The sequence below is a fragment of the Prinia subflava genome, unplaced genomic scaffold, assembly GCF_021018805.1.
Source record: "Prinia subflava isolate CZ2003 ecotype Zambia unplaced genomic scaffold, Cam_Psub_1.2 scaffold_47_NEW, whole genome shotgun sequence".
In the NCBI taxonomy this organism is placed as follows: domain Eukaryota; kingdom Metazoa; phylum Chordata; class Aves; order Passeriformes; family Cisticolidae; genus Prinia; species Prinia subflava.
Window position 1 is genome coordinate 873,940 of NW_026961001.1, and position 23,590 is coordinate 897,529.

The 23,590-nt window shown below is 53.1% G+C and overlaps 1 protein-coding gene across 5 annotated transcripts; it reads right to left on the reverse strand.

The window, feature by feature from the left end:
- Positions 1-57: 57 nt before the first annotated feature.
- On the reverse strand, positions 58-15,093 carry LOC134565366 (uncharacterized). 5 transcript variants are annotated; one of them, XR_010083887.1, is made up of 4 exons: positions 14,668-14,886; positions 12,046-12,164; positions 7,901-11,742; positions 58-7,359 (listed from the first exon to the last, which is right to left on the reverse strand). XR_010083887.1 is itself a non-coding variant. In XM_063424899.1 (4 exons), exons 3-4 carry the CDS (start codon positions 12,058-12,060, stop codon positions 10,003-10,005), a joined length of 1,755 nt encoding a protein of 584 aa, XP_063280969.1. In that variant the 5' UTR covers positions 12,061-12,164; positions 14,668-14,779; positions 14,859-15,093; the 3' UTR covers positions 58-10,002. The 5 variants fall into 5 exon arrangements, 4 of the variants coding, with proteins under 4 accessions (XP_063280969.1, XP_063280968.1, XP_063280967.1 ...); XM_063424899.1 differs by having other exon boundaries at positions 58-11,742; positions 14,668-14,779; positions 14,859-15,093; XM_063424898.1 differs by having other exon boundaries at positions 58-11,742; positions 14,859-15,093.
- Positions 15,094-23,590: the final 8,497 nt, after the last annotated feature.

The window sequence follows — 23,590 nt, forward strand, 5'->3', positions numbered from 1 at the left end:
CGCAAGCCCCACAGGGACCTGTGACCGGCATAGGATCCTCAGAGTGGGCTCCGACATTGCAGGGCTGCCGTCGGGTGCAAGTTCTGCGGGGACTGGCCTGTCCCCAGCAGTGACTGGCCAGGCTCCAGCCCCACTGCTCCCGTGAGTACCGGGGCTGCGGCGAGTGCGAGCGCCGGGGTGTTCACCTTTGGCGCAAGCACTGACACAGCCGGCATGAGGCCGGCACTTGCCAGGGGCAAGGGACACTGTGCTGGTGGCTCTTCTTCAGGTGCCTTTTGGACCCTTCCCCCGTGTCAGGTGTCCGAGAGATCATGGGCAATTTTGGGGAGATGTTAAAGCTAAGGTCGAGGAGATGTGTGACTGTGCCTTTGGACATCACCCCCTGGAGTGTGGAGATGGAATTCCAAGCCCTGCTGTGGCTGCTGGGGATGCTGGGACGGTGATACCGGATGGTGTTGAGCTGACTCCTAGTCAGGCATCTGCCCCTGTCCCTGTGGGGTCTGCAGGATGGGATTTGGCAGGTGCTGCTGCCTTACCACGAGGTTCCCAGGCTTTCCCTGTGCTTAGGGGTGTCCCTCATAACACTTATCACCCCTTATCGTGGAAGGCTCTCATGGAACTTCGTGATAAGGTGGGAAAATATGGTCTGGGGTCTGTGGAAGTCATGCAACTGCTCCAGGTGCTCAATGTGGACATTCTGACGCTGTATGACATCAGAAGCTTGGCTCGTGTTCTCTTTCAAGCTGTAGAATACGACATTTTTGAGTGTAAATAGACTCAGCTGGCAGTCAGAGCAGTGGAACGGAATGCTACACTGGATCAGCGGGATCCCAGGCGTGTGATTGGCACTGATGGGCTGACAGGCACAGGCAATTCTGCTGGTCCTAATCAGCAGATTGGCTTTGATATCGCTGTGCTCAATCAGTGCCAGACAACAGGCATGGCAAACCATAGAAATAGCTGCTCCGAAAGAATCTTTTGTGACTGTTGTTCAGGGGGCTGATGAGTCTTTCCTACAGTTTGCAGAGACACTGACTGCCTTTGTGGAGAAGCAGGTGGGAGACCCTGAAGCTTAAACAACTTGCCAGAAGTAATTACAATGCAGATCATAGGAGAATTATAGAGGCTCTTCCTGGTGATCCTTCTGTCCTCCAGATGGCAGAGGCCTGTGCAAGGATAGGCACCTCAGTTCAAAAACTGGCCACTGTGGCTACTGCCATGCAGCCTGCCGTGGCTACTTCTGTGCAGCCCGTCTGGGCAGTACCGCAGGGATGGTAGGGGAATGCGCAGGCCAGCAAGAAACCAAGCAGAAAGAAGGTACAGAGGATCACAACTCCCTTGGTTTTTGTGGTCGGTGTGGAAGGCTGAACCATACTGCAAATGTCTGCAAGGCGACTGTTCATGCTAATGGCCAGGCTTTGCCGGGCTCGGGAAACGGGAAGCGGAGCGTGAAGGGTAGACACTCCCAGACACAAGCTTCTCTCCAAGCCCCAGAGACGATGGAGGTCTGCTTAGCCGGCTTGCAGCCAGCACCCGCGGGTCTGTAGGTGTTGATGTCTGCACAGCAGCAACCGTTGTCTTAGAGTCTGGCAAAATACACAAGGTCCCCTTGGATGCCTTTGGTCCCTTGGGTAATGGCACGAGTGCTCTCCTTATGGGGAGATTTAGTGCCACCCTTCAGGGTATCTTTGTGCACATGGGACGCATTGACACAGATTTCACTTCGTGCTATGGTCTCCACACCCACCCCCCGTCACTATCCTGGAAGGGTTGCGGATCGCTCAACTTGTGCCTTTTAAGTCTTCTGTTCACAGGAAGAGGACCGGGCACAAGGAGAGGGCGGCTTCGGATCCACTGGGCCACCTCAAGTTCACTGGACCACTGTCCTGACCCAGGACCATCGCAAGATGCTGTGCACCTTGTCCCTGCCTGGTGCCACACCGCCAGAGATTCATCTCCGCGGTCTTCTCGACACCAGCGCACACATTACCGTTCTCTCCCTAGCTGCCTGGCCTCCAGAGTGCCCCTTGGACCAGGTGGAGACGCCTGTCACAGGACTGGGAGGAATGGCGCAGTGCTATGTGAGCCAGCAGCCCGTGCTGATCACAAACCCGGAGTGACAGATGGCCATCCGTGGTCTGCCCTCATGTTACTGAGACTGTTGCTAACCTCTGGGGGAGAGATGTTCTGGCTGCGTAGGGGGTGCGCATCGGGATGGATTTTTGATGGGGGCCACTGCAATGAAGGGCGCAGAATGTCCGACGCCTCCTTTACAGCTGCTGGTGGACAAACCCCTCTGAGAGAACCAGTGGCCCCTCTCTCATGACAAGCTAGTCACCCTTCGTGAACTTGTACAGGAGCAGTTGGACCAGGGTCATCTGGAGCTTTCTACCGGTCCCTGGAACACTCCTGTCTTTTGTATCAGGAAAAAGTCTGGGAAATGGAGGTTGTTACAAGATCTCTGCAAAGTCAATGCCATGATGGAAAGCATGAGAACATAGCAGGCGGGCATGCCATTGCCTACCATGCTTGCTGCAGTCTGGCCAGTCCTCATTGTGGATCTAAAAGATTGTTTTTTCTCAGTTCTTTTGCATTCTGATGACAAACCAAAGTTTGCCTTCACGGTGCCAGCAATATATAATGCTGAGCTTACACAGCGATATCAATGGAAGTTTTTGCCTCAAGGCATGCAAAATTTCCAGGTATTATGCCAATAGTATGTGGCCCGTGCCTTGTCTGGAGTCCACAAGCAGTTCCCCAATGCTCATGTCTACCATTATATGGACGATATTTTGGTGGCTGCATCCACCCAGGATGACCTGCTGAGGACTCAGCCTCAGTTGTTGAATGCTCTGCATTCACATGGACTGCAGGTGGCTCTAGAAAAGGTGCAACAGCAACCTCCTTGGAAATATTTGGGGGTCAAAATTCTGGAACGGACAATCTGTGACCAGGAAGTGCAATTTGTGCATTCAGTGAGAACACTGAACAATGCCCAAAATATGGTAGGTGTAATCACCTGGATACATACATAACCAGGGACTAACCAACACACAATTGTCTCCCTTGTCCGAATTACTAAAAGGGGACTCTGATTTAAAATCACCTCGTGAATTGACCCCTGAGGCACGTAACATGCTGGAGGAGGTTCAGCAAGCTGTTTCTGCTTGCCAAGTGTGCTGGTTTGAAAGCAAAACCAGTGAGACTCCAAGTCAGAAATACAATTTAATAGAGAGAGAAGAAATAACAAAAAGAATAAAAATAAAATAATTATAAAGTAAGACAAATGCAAAAGTACAAAGGACCACTGACAGTCGGAATGCAAACCTGAGAGCCTGTTGGTCAGGGTGTTGGAAGCAGCCCAAAATAAGTCCTCCCAGAGTGACAGATGTGGCTCCATTGGAGTAGAGATGATCCTCAAGAAAAGGTCCAGTTGTCCTCTGGGAATCCAGTGGAAACAGGCCCCCTTGGTGTTTGGGAGTGCTGGTTTTATCTCAGTGGAAAGGCTCTGGCTCCTCCCACTGGGTGGAGCATCTCACAGTGGAATGAAGTAGTGTTATCAGTCATGTGAGAGGCCTTAAATGGCCCATTCACAGGTGATGTCCCTCAGAGGAGGGTGGGTGGAGGAGGAGATAAGAAGGCACTGCCTTATCTGGTGTTATCAGGTGTCCCATTAACAGAAGGCATCTGCCCTCTTTCCCCCTTAGAGTCACAAGAGATAAAGAACAATATCTACCAACCGACTTCAACAGATGAAAATAGAATACACATTTTTGGTTACGTTTTTCAACCCAGGACACCAAGTTTACCGCATTGAACCTTCAGTTGATATCACTCTGTTCATAACCACTTTGGAATTACATCCCACAGGTATCACTGGTCAATGGAATGACGATTGTTCTGACCGCTTGCATGTTTTGGAATGGGTCTTCCTGCCTCATCAGCCGTGTAGGACGGTGACTGCGTTTTTTGAGCTGATCGCTTGCTTGAGAATCAAGTGTAGGCAACGCTGTTTACAACTGACGGGTGCAGATCCCTCAAAGATCATTCTCCCACAACGGGAGAATTTCAATTGGAGCTATGCGAACAATGTTTCGCTGCAAAGTGCTCTAGAGGGTTTTTCAGGGCACATCACTTACCACCTGCCCAGCCATAAGCTATTGCAAGTGGCAAAACTTACTCAAATTTCATTATGACCCAATAGCCAAGAGCCAGTGCAAGGACCCACCACCTTCACTGACGGTTCAGGAAAAACAAGGAAGGCCATTGTTACCTGGCAGGATGGATCTGAATGGCAGGTTTGGGAAGGCCATGAGGATGGGTCAGCCCAACTGGTTGAACTAAGGGCTGCCATCATGACATTCGAAAAATTTTCCCAGACACCCTTCAATCTGGTCACGGATTCTGCTTAGGTTACCAACATTGCACAGGTGTATTCAGTTTTGAAGGAGGTCAGTAACCCTGCCTTGTTTCATTTGCTGAAGACCTTGTGGTGTGCAATTCAGGCCAGGGTTCATCCTTATTATGTTCTGCATGTACAGAGTCACACAAATTGCCGGGGTTTGTAGCGGAAGGTAACGCGAGGACTGACAAGTTGGCTAACCCAGCGTGGGCAGCTCCTCAGCCTGACACACTCGCGCAGGCCAAGGGATCACATCCATACACTGCAGAAGCAGTTCCACCTGATGGCCACTGAAGCTCGTGAGATTGCTGACTTCTGTCACCCTTGGTGCGCCATTGCTGGCAGGGGTTAACCCCAGGGGCCTTAAGGCCTTGGAGCTTTGGCAGACCGATGTCACCCAGGTTGCTGAGTTCAGCCGGCTGAAGTATGTGCATGTCACGGTGGACACGTTCTCCTCTGCGATGTGGGCTTTAGCTCACACTGGGGAGAAGGCCCGCAATGCCATTGCCCACTGAAGGCAGGCCTTTGCCGTTCTCGGCATACCTTCTGCTGTGAAAACCGACAATGGTCCTGCTTATGCCTCTCAATAGGTACGGCAGTGCGTACGGTTGTGGGGTGTGAACCACAACTCTGGCATCCCTCATTCTCCAACAGGACAGGCAATTGTAGAGTGTGCTCATGGTACACTCAAGCATGTTCTCCAAAAACAAGAACAGGGAATGCAGGGTGAAACCCCACAGTCGCTTGGCCAAGGCTTTCTACACCATCAACTACCTTACGGTTCCGCAGAACTCAAGTAACCCTTTCATTGTAAACCACCTCCTCTCACTCCAGGCTTCGGACGACACGCATCAGCCTCAAGTGAAGGTTCAGGTCTGGAATTTAGTCACCAAAGAATGGGAAGGATCCTATGACCTGATCGTTATGGGGCGTGGGTATGCATGTGTGTCCACAGATACTGGAACATGCTGGGTACCTTCAAAGTGTGTCCGTCCTGACCTGCGACAGCAGAGGCAGAATCCGGCCAACAGGCAAGGTGGAGGCCGTGACCAGACTGAAGGTCGTCAAGAGGATGAATCCTCATGTGATGACTCGGATGCAGACGATGCGAGTGATCACTCTGATGATTCCTCCACGAACAATCACTGAAGTTTGTAGAGTTTTTCCATTTTAAAAATTGTTCATTTTTCTCCGTTTTTTTTTTTTAAAGATAAAAAGGGGGAGATGTCGCCCTGGTTTTGAAGATTTTTCTAAGCCTTCTGTAATGTTCTTCATATTGGAGTCAGAATTTTTACTGTCTCAGTTTGAACTATAAACAATGGCCATGTTTTGCTAACTGTTTTGCATTGGTTACACATTTTTAGGTGGCAGGAGAAAGTTGATTGACAGTTGGATTGACCAATATGGTGAGAGATGGAATTCCATCCTCCAATCCACAGGCCCCATAGGAAATGTATAAAATTGAATTTTGTAAATAAACTTGACTCTTTTCCCTGCTTTGCTCACCAGCGTGTCCTCATGTGGTTCTTTTCATGTAATCTCTGACATATACATATATATATATATACACACACTCATTTTTAACAGCTCTTTCACCTACCATGTAAGATTCTATTTATTAAACAGTCATATTAAGTGTCATCATTAATTTTAATTTTGGTACACTTTCCTTAAGGTTTTATACACATTTATGAATAGATTCTGAGTGATCTGATAAATTTGTCCAACAAATCCCTTCAAAATCTTCACACCCATACCCATGTGCCAGTAAGACAAATCATTAATGCGGTTTGAATCAAAGAAGCGTGATTACACCAATTAATCTCATTTTTGTATGTAGAGTGGTATGGAGAAACATCCTCGACCAAAAATTGATCTTTCCCTGTATAGTTAAATTTGGCACGAAAAGAAACATGTTTACAGAACCAAAGATGTCCAATTCTTCAGGTTCATGAGATGCCTTGGGAAGGTGAGGAATGCACCAGTCCCATGCCTCTACTAGGGACCAAAGATCCCATGTGGATGATCCTGCAAGTGTACCTTGAATGGCTCTGTCAGTTTTCTCTGGAATTAGCCAAGTATCCACTGGCACACCTGCTAAACAGGTGGAAAATGGCTTTTTGGGGTTGTATAGGAAATACAGAGGATATTTAAATCTGATGCATTGGCTAAAGCCACCCAGACATTTGTTTTAGGTTGACTAATTGGCAAATTTGCACTGCTAAAAGCAAGCAAATTACTAAAAGCAAGCAAAGCAAAAAAGCACAAGCATAACATTCAACAGAGCCCCATGTTTCCCTTCAACTATTCTCTAACAAAGGAATTCTACAACACTACTGATCCCCAAACGTTGGTCTTTGGTTGATCGACAGGTAAGGTTGCATTGCTGAAGGCAAACAAAATAGATCTAGATATGATACCTGATTTACCTTCATGCTTTTTGATTTAAGGCACTTCCTTTTTAATTTTTCATTTCCAAGCAAATCTTTTAGCACATCCCTTTTTTTGTTTTTTCACAAATTTGTTCCCGGACCGGCCACTAAATTATTTGGTTTGTACTCAACTCTGCAAATTTGAATCTCTTTTGATTCTATCAAAAATTCTCTTCTACATTCCTCCCTAAGAATAGGAACATGGGGGCTATTTTCTTCTTCATGACCCACTGCAACTAAAAATTCAAAGGCTTTGTGCTTTGTTTGGGATTCTAAATCATGACACGATGCACACCACGCCTGTGCCAGTAGAGCTCCACGATAACAATTCCCACACTTTTTACATTGACACAAAACCCAAGACTCACAGTTCTTGCATGTGGGACAGAAGATTTCTGCCATTAGCTACAGTCTCTGTGCAGTTCACATCTTGCATGCTTGCTCCCCTGCTCTTGGAGTTGTCAGCGTGTTTCTGTGCTTGATGTGGCTTCATGTTCTTGGCTGGAATCCACCTGGGTCCTGCACCTGCAGAAACACAGGCAAGCCCTTTGTCCTGGGTTAATAGAGTGTACCTTCAATCTGTCCTGACTCTGGATTTCTGAACAAAACTAAAGGATTTTCTTTTCATTTTCCCAGAGGGTACTGGTGTAAAACTGAACTTAAGGATATATCCACTGACAGGTGGATATTTGTATATTTCTCAAAAAATGGGTATTTAGTAAAATCTGTTAGCTATAATTGCAAGCTCTGCAATCCTCGTGGGTTGACTGCTCCTGTGGATACAGGGGATGCACCAGCTGGCAGACTGGGCACGTATTTATGATTGCTTTTGCTTGATCTTTGGAAATATGAAACATTGCATAAGTGCACAGGTACTCTGATGAAAAAATGTGTGACTGTTGTTAAGAACTGACAGCAATCAGGAAAATTCAGGTGCAACAACTAAGAATATTTCAGATGACAGGCATAATTAATGACTGTTAATGGTAACACACGTGAAGTTGGATGATTATTAAACACTAAAACATTGTACCATCACCCCAGAGTCTGCAAAAAGCTGACAAACCTCTTTCCAGTGGGGACCCAGACATCCTTTCTCAGGCAAAGTGTTCAGGTCCACTCCAAAGATCGGTCTGGCTGTCATTTTATAGGGTCAAATTGCCAAGTCAGAGTGACTTGAATCTAGTTTTGATGCAGAAAGCATCTGGGCTTGTTGGTGAAACATCCATCCAGGTAGAGTCAGGGCCTGGCCAGGGCTCAGGCTCTAAACTGGAGTGAGGTCCCTAAATACATTTCTAAAACAAAGATCTTAACAGCAGCAGTTATGAAATGCTTAAAAAATAAGCAGTTAGAAAATAAAAAGGAAGGATCTTGAAATGACACGCATCTTTTGGATAATAGGAAAAGAAATGTTAAAGGATATGAGAAGTCAGTTATAAATATAGAAAATTAACAAATTCACATCATGTAATCAATATATCAGCACCAATCATCGTAGGAAGTTAACACCTTTTTAAAGTCATGTACTTATGACCTTGAGATAAAACACAGAAAAACACTAAAACAGCTCAGAACCAATGACAGCCTCGATGTAGAATTGTCATGACTCTTCTGTATTATGTACGGAAGATAAAACAGCAGAGATTGTAATAAATAATAAAACCTTTCAGGAAATCAAGGGTCCAAAAAACTGTATCTTGTTCCGTCCACAAACAGGTGTTCGTCAGTGTTTCAGCTGTTTCAGTCTTATTCTAAGAGAAAATAACTAAACTTTGCTAATTAGATAAGCATGTTTTAACATTAATTAAAACTTAGGATAATTTTAAAATTAAATAAAACTTAAACTTGATATGGATAAATTTTGGCGAAATAATCTTAAATTGTATTAGCTTAATAAAACTTCCATGTAATAGAACTTTAAATTAATAGAATATAAACCTAATATCACTTAAACCTTACAAAACTTAACAAAACCTTAAGTAACTAAAGCTTAACAGGGGCCTAAACTTAACAGAATTTAAACCAACATAATTTAAAAGCACCAATGGGTTTTGTAATATACTGTCAGATCTCCTTTTCTCTACAAACTCGGATCATTTGAAGTAAGGCAGGCTGTGGATCAGGCAAGGCTCTAATTATTCATTTGCATTCCTCGTTAGCATTGACAAAGGCAAAATTTTGAAGCAGCTAAAGACGTGCCAGGTCATCCTTGCATTGTTTCTCTGTCACATCTGTTGGGCCATCTACAAATGTGAGATGTGGCTCTGATGTTCCTGGCTTTATTGCTGTAGATGGTGGCATGGCAAGGAGCCCCTCATCATCCCGGTGCCCCCCGCTCCCCCCTCTCTTTGCAGCACCTGAGGGATGTGAGACTGAGGGGGCAGAAGTGGGGCCTGGGGGATTTTTAGGTGTTGTAACATCAGGCGATTGTGATTGTCTCATTCTGATTTTGGGGTGTGTTGGAACTCTGGATGCTGAGAATTTTGGACTCTCTGTGCTGACGGGCACTGACCCCAGGGAAGCACTGCGTTTGACGTGAGGCCTTGGAACAGCCTTCCAAAAATGGGTGATAGCACTGACATCAGGGGGATGTACTTTGAATGAGGGTGTGTGGTAACACACCGTGGAAAAATCAGAGTTTGGGGTTTTACTATATAGTGATACTGAGAGAGAGCAAGATGGAGGATTTGGGGCGTGGATCAGTTGTCTTTTTGCACCTTCTTCTTCACCTTCTTCTCCATGGGTTTGAAAAGGCAAATCGAGGAGCATCCTCTGAATGCAGTGGAATGTTGAAAAAACAATCTTTTAAGTGAATGGCAGCAAGAGGCCAATCTCTTGGAAAGAAAAGGAAGTCCAAGTCGTAAAGGCCTCATGTCTTCTATCATTTCGTTGATCTTCCTCAAGTCATAAAGCAATCTCCAGGAATCAGAGAAGTCTTCTTGTGAAGGACAAATCCTGGGGAATTCCAAGGACTATTTCTGTGTTTGGTGTGGCCTTTTTGTAGTTGTTTGCTCACTAATGTTTTGAGTTGTTCACTCACTAAATTTTTTCTGTTCAAGAGACCACAGATCTATCCAAATGAGCTGGTTGGTTTACCACAATAACTTGGTAATGATAAGCTAATAATGACAATTTAATAACAAGTGACAGGCATCGCTGTGGTTTTCATCAAGAATCCAGTTCCATCTTTGCTCTCCACTGGGACATCACGTCTCTCCCCCATAGTGTGATGCGCTTCTTCACCACGTAGGGACGGGTGGTCGCTGTCTTTCCCTCGGGACCTGTGACAGTAATCATGGATTCACTTTGCATACTCCGTGTACCTCCTCCAATCCCTGTGAGAGCATGGTCAGGTGGCACCAGATTCCAATCCCTCGGCCAAAATTCATAAGAAATCACAGTGACATCTGACCCTGTGTCCAGCTTGCCTGTAACGCGAACTGTTTTACCATGGTGCGTCAGACTGCACCTCTGCTCTGGCCGTTCATTGGTGATACGTTTTATCCAACGGCCATGAAGGTTAGAGCTCTGAAAAGGCATTTCTGGGTGTACAGCGCGCTTATTTGTATTCATTGGCAATGCGATAGCAATAGCTATTGGTGTTTTGGGTTGAATTACCATTGGAGCCTTGTAAGCAAGAGCTAAAACCCTCAGCTCTTTGTTAGAATTTACTGAAATGACAGCTGGAAGAACTGAAAGTCCAAGAATTCTGTTAGTGTCCTTGCCTATAATTAGAAAGTCTTGTGTTTGGTGTGAAATACCAGTAACTCCTATGGGAATGCATTCATGGCAAGAGCTGTTTAAAAAACGTATCGATTCGGAAGTTGCCAGTTCACATCGTGTCCCTGGGGGTAATAAGTCAGGGTCCCTTGGGAGCTGGCTGGCGATGTCACAAACTGCTCCTGGCTCGGGTTTTCCCCAGGTCCCTTCAGGCTGTTCAGGTGTTCCTGGGATTGAGCTGCCATTATTGGTGTCCCCATGTGGTGGTGCTGTGCGCTGTTTTTTGCACGGCCTCAGGGTGGCCTTGGTGGCTTCTCGACACCGCTTGGCCATTGAGAGGCCACCAGGGCCACCGGAGCCATCACTGGGACTCAAGAGGAGGTGGTAGATGTCCCCAAGTGTCACCAGCAGGTGACGCGTGGTCACGCGGGCACTGGCCTCAGACAACCGCTTGGCCTTGGCCACTGTGGCCGCAAAGGCCTGGAGGACACTGAGGAACACCTTCTGTTCCTTCTCCAGGACTAACTCAAGGTGCCCAAGCTGGCACTGCAGCTCCCATGTGAGCCGCCTGGCTTCCTCACACGCGAACATCAAGCGCCTCAGCAGCCCCAGGGCCTCCTGCAGCCACTCTTCCCTCCTGGTGGACCCCACCCCCTGCCTGGTGGCCACCACAGCCTCTTCCCTGGCCTTGATGGCCACCACTGAGGCCAGGGCCACCAGCGGCTGCCAGGCTGTGGCCACCAGGTTGTCCCCAGCTGTCCTGCGGCTGGCAGTCTCGTTCTGCAGGTCCTGGATGAAGTCAATGATCTTGGCACGGTCCTTGCTCTCGAAGGCTCCGGGGAGCTCCTGGACCTCCCCAGCCAGCTGGTCCAGGCTCTTCACGAGCGCATTCACCGACTCCCGCCAAGCTTTGGCCTCAGCTCTCACATCCTCCCAGTCCGCCCCTGGGGTGGCCCGGAGGGCAGCCAGGGCCTGGCCCAGGGGTATGACACCGCACTGGCTCAGGGAGATGACACCTTGCTGGTTCAGGGAGGTGACAGCACCCCGGTCCAGGGTGTCCCAGAGCTGCCAGGTGAATTTCCTCAAGGCTGCACGCAGGGACTCTGGGGACATGTCCCAGTCCAGCCTGGCCACTCTGGCCGCCAGCTCACCCAGGGTGGCCACCACGGCCACCAGCGCCTTCAGTGCCTGGGGAGGGGACAGGGGAGGTGACACTTGTGGCCTCCTGGGGTAGCTCCCGTGTCCTCCCAGGGTCCCCTTTGTCCCATCCCTGGAGGGCTCAGCTGTTCTCTCTGTCCCTTTGTCACCCCCTCGTCCTCTCTGCCACCCCCCGCTGTCCCCTCTGCCATTCTCGCTGTTCTCCTCTCCACCTCTCTGTCACCTCCTCCCTTCGTCCCACCCCCTCCTGTTCCCTTTGCAACCCCCTGGCCCTCCTGCCATCCCCTGCGTCCCCCTATCCCCTCCTGCCCTTCCGCGCTGGGACTGTCCCACCTTGTGGGGCTCCATGTTCACTGGAGACACCTTAGGGACACTCTGGGGACACTCCAGGGACACTCCGGGGGGTGAACAGGACCCGGTGACAATTGCAGACACACGGGAATGAGATGAGGCTGGTGGGAAAGAGGAAGAGGTGATGATGTCACCATCCCGGCCCCACTCCCGCACCGTGGGGCCACCACGAGGTTCCCAATATCCTCTGAGTGCCCGCAATGTCCCCTGAGTGTCCCCAACAAGGCCCAAGGGTCCCCCCAATGTCCTGTTTGGGACACTGGGGACACACTGGGGTCCTGTTGGGGACACTGCGGGGACATCGGGGACACCATGGTGACCCAAAATGCAACAGGGGACATCAGGGTGTCCCCGAGGGAAGGACCCGGGTGTGTCCCCAAGGTCCCCTGGGGTAACCCTGTGTCCTGGCAGTGACAAACCAGAGGGAGTTTGGGATCCCAGGTGGAGTTATGGGGGTCTCAAGTGGGGTTTGAGGGGGTCCCAGGTGAGTTTGGGGGCCCCAGGTGAAGTTTGGGGGTCCCAAATTAGTATTCCCAAGGATTTGGGGGTTCCCAGGTGTCCCAGATGAGGCCCCAGTGAGGATTTGGGGTTCCCAGGCACCCAGGTGAGATTTTGTGGGGTTCCACCTGAATCTCCCCAGGAATTTGGGAGCTCCCACCTCCCCTTATCCCCCTCCCCGCCCCTCTGAACTCCACAGGCTCCGGAACTTTTCACTTCCCTTTTCCGTCCCGGCCGCACCCATGGCCCCAGAGGTTCCCAAACTTCACCAAAGCCCCCTCAAAATCCTCCCAAATCCCCCAAATGCCCTCGGGTGCCTGCTGGGGGTGACCCCGGGGGTTTTGGGGTCCCCATCCTGGAGCTCTGAGGGCCGAGGGCATCGAGGCTCAGAGGAGGGAGGGCCCCATGCTCTGATCCTCCCCCAAGGGGCAGAATTCACCTGCCAGGACCTCAGTGACTCTTTGGGGCCGGGTTTAACCACTTGGAGCTTGGATTGATCCTCCCGGGCTCTGTTTGCCCTACCAGGAACCTGATTTATCACCATTCATTTTTCAGAACCCCACTTGACCCCTCAGGGTCCTCATTTATCCTGCCAGCACCCATTTCACCCCTCAGGACCCCACTGATCTCCTCAGGGCTCTGATTTCCCCTGTCAGGACCCCAATTTGGAATTGGGTTTTTGGGTTTGTTTTTGGGGATCCAGCAGGATTTGGGGTCTGAGATTTGGGATTTTCTGAGGGTCCAGGACTGGAGATCTTTGAGGACTGGATTTTGGGTACCCAGCAGCATTTGGGATCTGGGGTTTTTGGGGATCCAGGATCTGGGATTTGAGAGCATTTGGAATCATTCCTCAGGATCCAGCAGGATTTGGGACCTGGAATTTCAGATTGCTCAGGATCCAGGATTTCATTCCTTGAGATCTAAAATGACTTGGGATCATTTGGGACCCCTGGTGTCCCCAAACCCCTCCCCCAGTGTCCCCAAAGGCTCCTTCTGTCTCTCGTTCCCACGCCCCATTGATGGCCCCGCCCTTTCCTGCCACACCCAGACCACGCCCCCTCCTCCCCCATTGGCCACTGCTCCTCAGCCCCGCCTCTTTTCCCAACGCCCCCATTTCCAGGCCTTTTGTAAACCCCGCCCCCTCCCCACCACGTGGCTTTCCATTGGCCGCCCCTGAGGGCGTGGCTACAAAGCCGATCGGCATTGATTGACAGCTCCACGCAGGGGCGGCCCCGGGGGGTGGAGCCAGCCCAGTCCGGGCGGGGCCCAACGCGGGCCGGGGGGCAGAGGGGGAAGGGGCTGGGGGCGTTCAATCAATGGCGGGGACCGGGGGAGTGCCAAAGGGGGAGCACAGTGAGGGGGGTCCCATGGGTGGGGGAGGGGAGGTGAGGTGGGAGGGGTCCTGCCGCACTAGGGGGAGTTCATGGATCAGGGGGAGTCCCAGTGCTTTCAGGGGAGTCGATGAAATGGGGGGTCCCAGTGCTTGGGGAGGCCCAGTAAATTCGAGGGGGTCCCTGGTGATAACGGGGGCTCCTGGCTGGTAACAGAAGGGAGGGAGACAGGACCGAGCCCCAAGGGAGACCCCCAGAGTTGGGGACCCCCCTGTGCCCCCCGCAGTCCCGCTCGGGGCCCCCCAGTCCCGGCGCTGTTCCCGAGGGGTGAAAGAGGAGCGGCCAAACTCTCCGGGATGGGTGAGGGGCCCCCACCTCACTTGGGTTTGGTTCGTTCTTTCCCTTTTGGGGGAAATCAAAGCCATGCACCGATGCTCCGAATTAGGGCAAGGAGAAGTGACGGCTTTGCTCGGAGCCGGTGGCAGCGAACGCGCAGCGCTGGGAAAGGCGGGCCGGGAGGTGCGGAGAACTTTGTTGGTGTTTGCAGCTCGATCCCGCCTCGGGCCCGGGCCCGTGCCAGGGCTGTTCCTCATCTCCGCCTTTCCCCTCACACAGCCCGGGGGGCCGTTTCGGGAAGCGGCGGGAGTGGAAAACGGGGGGGACATGGAAAACTGGGAGATCTGGGGATCCAAATGTAAGGGAAAAGGGCGGATCCGGGGTCCGGAAAAAGTGGGATGCTCGAAAAGGGGGTGCAGGAGGGTCACAGACCACTTACAGGGGTGCAGAGGGATCCCGGTGCCAGATGAGGGGGTACAGGCGTTGCCGGTGCTGGAGAAGGGGATGCACGAAGATCACGGGACCCAAGATGGGGGTTCAGTGGGGTTCCCCTGCCCGGAAAAGCAGGTTCTGGGGGGGTGCCCGGTAATGGAAGTTCAGGGGGTCCCGGTTTTGGGGGGTCCCACTCACCTCTCGTCGCGCCCCCCAGCTCCCCCAGGAGCCCTCAGAGCAGCCCCAGCCCCAGCGCCGGAGCCATCGCGCTGCTCCGCTGCGGCCCCGCCCCAGCCCGGGCCCCGCCTCCAGAGCCGCTATTGGTGCCGCTATTTCGTGCTGGCCAATGGCAGCCCGCTCTGTCAGTGACGTCACCGGTCGCCGGGCAGATCCCGGTCTTGCAGTTTGGGACGCGGAAGCGAAAGAGACCGAGGGAGGGCGGGGGGGGGGTGGAGAGGGGGCTGTGGAATTCCAGAGAATTCGTCTGGATCCCTCTGGATCCCCGCTGCGACCCCCTAGAGCCCTCCGAGAACCACCTGGGACCCCCTGGGACCCCCTTCAAAGCGCCGGGAGTGAAGAACTCGGGGAAAATCTGGAAAGAAAATAAAAAATTTGGAAATAAAAGGAGAAAAAATGGAAAGTTTGAGATATCTGGGGGTGCAAAGGTGAATAAAAGTGGCGAGTCTGGGATCTGGGAAGGGCGGGGTGCTCGGGAAGGGGTGCAGGGGGTCCCAGTGCCGAATGAGGGGGTGCAGGGGGGTCCCCGTGCCCAGGAGTGGAGGTTTAGGGGGGGTCCCGTTGTCAAGGAAAGGGGGGTGAAGGCACTGGGAGAGGCGGATGAGGGATTCAGGGGTCCCTGTGCCCAGGAAAGGGGGTGCTGGGGTCCCCGGTGTGGAGGGAAGTGGAGGGTGGGGGCTGGGAAAGGCAGGAATGGGGGTCCAGGGGGTTCCAGAGTCAAGGAAAAGCGGGGGCTGGGGTCTCCGAGAGGGGGAGGGCCGGGAAAGGGGGTGCGGGGGGACTTTGGTGCTGGATAAGGGGGGACAGGGGGGTCCCGGTGCACGGGAATTGGGGGTTCAGAGGGATCCGGTCCTGAACACGGGGGCTCAGGGGGTCCCGAGATGGGGAAGGTGGTCCCGGTTCCTCCAAAATGGAGATTGAGGGGGGTCCCCGTGGCCAGGAATGGGGGTTCAGGGGGTTCCCTTTTTGGGAAGGGGGTGCAGGGGGGTCCCCGTTCACAGGAATGGGGGGCTCGGGGAGGGGCTGGAGCGGAATGGGGTTCAGGGGGTCCCTGTACCCAGAAAATGGGGGGTCAGGGGGGTCCTTTCCTTGGTTTCGGGGCTCAGGGAGGTTCCAGTGCCCCGAAATGGGGGTTCAGGGGGTTTTCTGTGCACAGGAATGGAGATTCAGGAGGTCCCGGTGCCGGGGGCAGTCACCGCTCCCCAGGCGGATCCCGGTGCCGCAGCCTGGGAGACGTGAAAGTGACCGGGGGAGAGCGGGGAGGGGACAGAGGAAACCCTGGGAATTCCCTGGAATCCCCCCCTGGACCTCCCAGGGCCCCCCACAGGACGTACAGGGGGTGGAGAACTGAGGGGACGCAGAGACTGGGGGGTTCTGGGGGTGTCTGCCAGTGCTCAGAAATGGGGGTTCAGGGAGATCTTGGTGCCAGATGAGGGGGTACAGGGGGGTCTCGATGCTGGGGAAGGGGGTGTAGGGGGGTCCCGGTGTGTGTGCGGTAGATAAGGACAGGCGCCCAGAAGATCTCGGATGTCATGAAAAGATAAGGACCCTCCGCCCCCCTCTGACGTAGTAAAGCCCCCTTTGACTATTTAACACCATGAGGCAAGAGAATAAACGCCATTTTGACCATCCATCATATTGATGCCAGTGTGTCTGTGGACCGAGTAACCCGGGAGGGGCTGGGTTACTGTGCTGCTTTCTGGAACCCAGGTCACCCTGCCTTCTATCAGAAGGCAACATTCTGGTGCCGAAACCCGGGAGGAAAAAACCCTCGGAATCGGGGTTTTCACCTGGACAGAAGCAGCGGCCGGGGCGGGAAAGAAAACCTGACCCTAGCGGACGGGACGCTGTCAGACCAGCCAATGGAGGCCATGGTGAAGGTCGTGAGTATGATTTATAAACAGTGGGGAATTAAGTGCAAGCTCAAGGATTTTCAACTTGCTGTCGCAAGATTATTAGAGCTTGAGGTGATCGAGCACCCAGTAAAAATCCTCCATTTGGAGGTGTGGTGGAGATGCACAGCCAGACTAGCCGAAGATACAAAATCTTCAGGCAGCGGCAAAAGCCTCAAAGCGTGAGGAAAGGTCGAGCAAGCCCTACGCAAGGCGCTTGAGGAACAGGAGTTCTGGAGCGCCACACGTGTGTGTCTGCTAGCTACCCCCAAGCTGGGGATAGGAGCCACAACGCAAACAGCGTCTGAACGCAATTTGTCCGAGGGTGGGGATCCGTGGGAGCCGGGCGCATTTCCCCGCTCCCTGAGCCCGAGCCCAAACCCCCCCTGTGCCCTCAGGGAACCCCTCGGCCCCCCTGCCGAACCCGTCAGGTCCCCCCTCGCCCGCAGAACCTTCCTGAAAATCCACGGGTTCCCCATCCGTCTCTTCGCCGCCAGCCAGCATTTCGGTGCCCAAGGCACGGCAGCGTGTGCGGGTTTTTTGGGAGGAACTGGCGGGTGAAGCCAGGGATGCCGAAAACGCGGCTCGGGAGGAGACGCAGGTAGCACCCCCGCCATGCGCATTTGAAAATGGTGCCAGCCGAAGGGAGGGGCGGGACCTGGATATCCTCGGCGGGGAGAGCCTGGAGTGGCGGGTGTTTGCTGATGCGCATGCGTGGGAAAAAGACTGGGAAGAGGGAGAAGAGCGCACGCTCAGACAGGAGCTGCGGACTTTTGCTGACGCGTACGCGTGGCAGGAAGGGAGAGGGTGCATGTTCAAAGCGGCGCCGCAGCTCTCTATGGGCGCGTATGCGCCAGAGAGCAGCGGGGGGCATGTGCTCGGTCTAGAGCCGCGTCTTCCCGCAGGCGCGTATGCGCCGGAGAGTGGCGGGGAGGGCGTGCTCGGTCTGGAGCTGCGGCTTCCCGCAGGCGCGTGCGCGCGGGAGAGCGGCAGAGAACACATGCTCAGTTTGGAGCGGCGGGCTTTCGCAAAGGCGCGTGCGCGGGAGGGCAGCAGAGAGCACATGCCCAGTCGGGAGCCGCGCTCAGCGCTGCTTCCATTTAAGGGAGAGACCTCCCCCTGCGGGAGGCAGGGCAAGCCCAGGGGGCGGGAGCGGCGCCACCCCCGAAGGGAGGGGTGAGGTCGGAGCCGCACAAAACGGCACGGGAGTCCGGAATTGCGCTGGCAGTGTGCTTCTGACTCTCAGTCGGACACCACCAGCGGCAGCAGTTCGGGAGCGCTGTCGGACACTGACTGGGATTCAGAAACAGAGAGAGCGGAGCTAACACGGTTTAGAGCAAAACCTAATAAAACCCTAAGCCACTCCGAAAGGGGTTTACAATGCGAGCCGGCCCAGTTCACTGACTGGGGAAAGATAAAAATAGCTTGCGCCAAATGGGCACCAGCGGCCGCAGTGAAAGCCTTTCCAGTAAGGGTTACTGGACCGGAGAGTAACCAGCAAAGAACATATACGCCGGTAAACCCCAAAGATGTACAGACAATTGTAAAAGCGATCTCAGAGAAAGGCATGAATTCGGCCATGGTTTCCACTCTCGTGGATGGCCTTTTTGGCAACTATGATCTACTCCTTTTTGATTTAAACAAATAGGTTGCATGATATTTGATGGAGCGGGAATGATTGTTTTCAAACAAGAATGGAAAGATAATTGCGCAAACTTACTGGCCCAAACTTCTGGGGCAGGACAGCCACTGCACGGCTCCAGCTTGTCCAGGTTAATGGGGAAACATTATGAGGTGATAACCCCTCAGCAACAAGCCACGCACCTGTGGGCTGAGGAAGTCAGGGCCACCACCCAGGCCACCAGGGAAGCCATTCGAGCCGCATCCCGAGTGGTAGCAAGGCCATCCCCATGGTCCAGCATAAAACAGGCGGAGAGTGAAAGTTTCACACAGTTTGTGGATCACCTCCAGGCGGCAGTAAATTCATCTACCCTGCCTCCAGAGGCAAGGGGCCCCGTGGGGGCTGATTGCCTGCGGCAGCAGTGCAATTCCACCACCAAGGACATTTTGCGTTCCTTGCCACCCGGAGCCAGCCTGGCCGACATGATTAAACACGTCGTAAAAGAGGAACACCTGACACCCATCCAAGCAGCCGTTTGCACTCTAACCAGTGCAATGGCATGCTTCAAATTCAGGCCACATCGCAGTGAGTTGTCCCCAGCCAGCACAGCCATCCCCGGCGGTGCCCCTGCTCCAACCATGTGCGAGAGGGCCCTGCAGGGTCTGTGGGAAGAAGGGGCACCTCGTCAAAGACTGCAGGTCCCAGCCCCAGGGAAACGGGAAAGGGAGGGGGCGTGCGGGCCGCACCCAGCCTCCTCCTGCTGCGAATGCGAGGCGGCCCATCTATGCCAACCCCCAGTGGGCTGGGGAACCCTCATACCCCATGCGCCCACAGGAGACAGCTGGTTTTGCATCCCCGACAGCGACACATTTACAGAATTTTACAACACTGCCAGCGGCGCCTTCGTACCCACCACCGCCTCAAGCCGCACCTGTGCCACAGGGCCGGCAGGAGTCGCCCCAGAGCGGGACCCCTGGGTGGCCCTGGCCATGAAAATAGGGAAGGAGCCCCTGATGATTTGGGGAACGTGCCGCCTTTATGGCAGCCGGGACCCCCACGTCATAGGGCTTCAGTTTTGGGGGGACACAGGATCTGATTGTTCGATCGTCCCACAAGCATACTGGCCCCAACATTGGCAATTTAAAGAAGTACCCCCACTGAACGGAGTGGGAGGGCAGACCCGGGCGTGGAAAGCGCCCAGTTAGTAGCTATAACACTCCACACGGAAAAAGGACCAGAACAGACAGTGGCAATTTACCCTTACATCTTGCAAAATTCCCCGCCCTTGATAGGAAGGGATGTCCTTGCTATGTTAGGAGTCAGGATCACAAATTAATCCTGAGGGCCACTGCCGTGCACCCACCGCTGCCGATCAAACTGACTTGGAAATCATCAGACCCTGTATGGGTTGAGCAGTGGCCCCTGTCAAAGCCTCGAATGGCAGCCTTGCTGGAACTGGTGGACCACGAGCTGCAAAAGAGTCACATAGAACCCTCCACCAGCCTGTGGAACACCCCCTTGTTTGTGATCCCCAAAAGGTCTGGAGAAGGCTATCGCCTCGTCCACGACCTCAGGGAAGTGAACAAGACAATCCAACCTATGGGTCCTGTTCAGACACTGCTGCCCATGAACTCAGCCATCCCTGAAGGGCAGCCATGCGCAGTGCTGGACATCAAAGACTGCTTCTTTTCGATACCTCTGCACCCCGAGGACAAGGAACGGTTCGCCTTTTCTGTTGTGTTCCCAAACGGCGAGCGACCCAGCCTCCGCTTCCAACGGAAGGTGCTATCTCAAGGTTTTGTGGACAGTCCCACGGTATGCCAAATCACCATGGACAGAGCTCTGATGCCAGTCCGACACTCCTACCCTGCTGCAACCATCATTCAGTACATGGATGACGTCCTCATCGCTGCACAATCAGCCAGCCAAGTGGATCATTTAGTGTCCACAATCACAGAAACTCTCCAGGCCAATGGCTTTGAGATCACGAGCGCAAAGATCAAAAGAGGACCCTGCGTGACTTTCCTGGGAGTGGGGATCACAAACTCCTACGTGACCCCACCCAAGGTGAAGGTTCGCCGAGACATCAAGACACTCCATGACATGCAGCGACTTGTAGGATCTCTGCAGTGGCTCCGCAACATCATCCTGATCCCTCCCGAGGTCATGGACCCCTTGTATGACCTCCTGAAATTAAAGCACCCCTGGGAACCCAAGGAGATGACACCACAAGCAGCGAGCTCCCTCGACTTCATTGAACGTCAGATGTCTACTGGCACACTTGCCAGGTGGAACCCAGGCGTGCCCCTCGATCTGTACGTCCACTTTACACCGAAGGGAGGAGTGGGAGCACTGGCCCAAGGACCTTCTGAGAAGTCCCAGCAGATCCAATGGGTGGTCCTCGGAAGACCAGCTCGTGCATTTTCCCCGGGAGTCGAATGCATTGCCAACCTCATCATGAAAGGCAGGAAACTCGCCTTGAAACACCTGGGAACCGAGCCGACAAGAATCCACCTTCCCTTCCGCAAGCAGCTGACCACGGAGTCAACCGCAATGTCGGAGCACCTGGCCCTTGCCCTCACTGGCTTCGGAGGAGAAATCTGCTACACCTCCAGACCACCTTGGTCTCAGCTACTGACCATTGTCGACATAGACATGCCGCCAAAGGTCATGGACCGACTGCTGCCAGGACCGACGGTCTTCACAGTCGCCTCCTCCACGATTTCCACCGCAGCGGCGGTGTGGCAGGCAGGAGAACAGTGGCATTGTGTCAAAGCATGCGACCCCACACTGTCAGTGCAAAAACTGGAAGCAGCAGCTGTGGTCTTGGCGTGCGGACTCTTCCAAGACGAACATCTCAACATCGTAATGGACTCTATATTTGTGGCAAGGCTCTGCCTGGCCATGCTGGGACCAGGTGTGTCAACATCTGCAGCGGTCTCAATGCTTGAAGAAGCGCTCTCCTCACAACAGGGCACCGTGTCTGTCATTCACGTCAACAGCCACAACCCAGTCAAGGGCTTTTTCCAGACCGGCAACAACAAAGCAGACGCCGCGGCAAAGGGAGTGTGGACACTGCAGGAAGCTCGTCAACTGCACGAGTCACTCCACATCGGAGCCAAAGCGCTGGCAAAAAGATGCGGGATCTCGACAGCGGACGCAAAACATGTAGTGGCCACCTGCCCTCATTGCCAGAAGTCACCCCTGTGGACCAGTGGGGTCAACCCAAGAGGTCTCAAAGCCTCAGAAATCTGGCAGTCGGACTTCACTTTATGTCAACTGCTGAAGCCCAGAGCATGGCTGGCAGTGACAGTGGACACCTACAGCGGAGTGATTGTAGCCACACAGCACCCCAAAACCAACTCTAAGGCCACAATTCAGCACTGGCTGACAGCTATGGCATGGCTTGGTATCCCCAAGCAAATTAAAACTGACAATGGCTCAAATTTCACCTCCAAACCGGTGCAAGATTTCACCTCAAAGTGGGGCATCACTCTAGTGCAGGGCATTCCATACAATTCCACAGGTCAGGCCATAGTGGAGTGAGGAAACCGAACCCTCAAAACCAGAATAGAGGTACTGGCGAAGTCAGAGGGTTTCGCCAATGCCATTCCCCCAGGGGACCAGGCACGGCTGCTGGCAACTGCCTTGCTAGCACTGAACCAATTCCCCAGGGGAGATGAAACAAACGGCCCTGTTCAAAAGCACTGGGCCACCCGAGCACTAGAGGAGGGCCCGCAGGTTGTAATCAAAAATGAGCTGGGTGAATGGGAACGGGGCGGGAGGTTGGTGCTCACAGGGAGAGGGTACGCAGCTGTCAAAAAGGAGGGCAGAATCAGGTGGTGTCCACTTAAGTCAATCAAGCCTGATCTTCAGAATGAGACTAATGAAAACTGTGAGTTTCTGTTTGCAGGACATGCTTGTGGGGTGCCCCCGTAACCCGCACACCCGTTCCAGAGGAAAGTGATGAACCGAGAGCACCCAAGAGTCCCACAACGATGACACCCAGACAACAACGGTGTTTTTGTGTGATTTTGCTCTTGGGGCTTGTCGCCAGAATGCAAGCCAGCCCAGACTATTACCCCCATCAGCCATTCAGGTGGGTCATGCAACACCTTTCAAGTGACAAGGTGCTCAAAGAAATCACCACCCCGGGCACCCCATCCTTTGTGTTCCACATTACCGACCTGTTTCCGGGGCGACCAAAGATAGACTGCCACGCCCCACACCTCATGCACATGTACATGGCCTACTGGTGCCCAGCCTCCAACCCAGGGAAAAGGTACTGCAACTACCCGGGGTGGGGGTACTGTGGCTACTGGGGCTGTGAAACCATTGTTACAGATGCCAGACCATCAGGATACGGGTGGGAACCACAGGAGCCTGACAAGTTTTTACAGTTCACTTGGGCACCCACTGGCTGTAACAAACCCTTCTTCAGGACAGGGTTCAATCGAAACCCTTATAGAGACCCTGTACGTCAGACATGCACTGATTATAACATGACCGTTTTGCAGCCAGATCACCCTAGCTGGGCCACAAGCAACACGCAGACAGTAGTCCTCCAATCGCCAAAAGAGTGGGTGAATGTGCAAATTATCAGGCTCCAGCCGCCAGCACTCCGAGCGGTCGGACCCAATGAAGTTATTAAAGACTCACTGAAAGGGAAAAGCACAACCCACCCCAAAGCCTTGCCCACAAAGGTCACCAATACCCCGACCGGCTATGCGGATGCCCTCCAGATAGACCACTTAGCCGTGTCTGACCCGAACAATATCTTTCGCATGCTAGAAGCTACCTTTTCATCCTTGAATGAATCCAACCCGAACCTAACTGATTCCTGCTGGCTTTGCTACGATGTTAAACCTCCTTTCTACGAAGGAGTTGCTTTAAACATCCCCTTCAGTTACTCCACAGCCGATGTCCCCCACCAGTGCAGGTGGGACACTCCCCGCAGAGGAATCACCCTGAGTCAAGTCACAGGCCAAGGCAAATGCTTTGGCAATGCCACCTTAGCAAAGCAGAAAGGAAATGTTTGCACCGAAGCTGTCAAACCTGACAAAAAGATCAACAAGTGGGTGATCCCATCCATGTCAGGAATGTGGTTTTGTCAGCAATCTGGGGTGAGTCCTTGTGTGTCCCTTGCCAAGTTCAATGACTCTGACGATTTTTGTATCGAA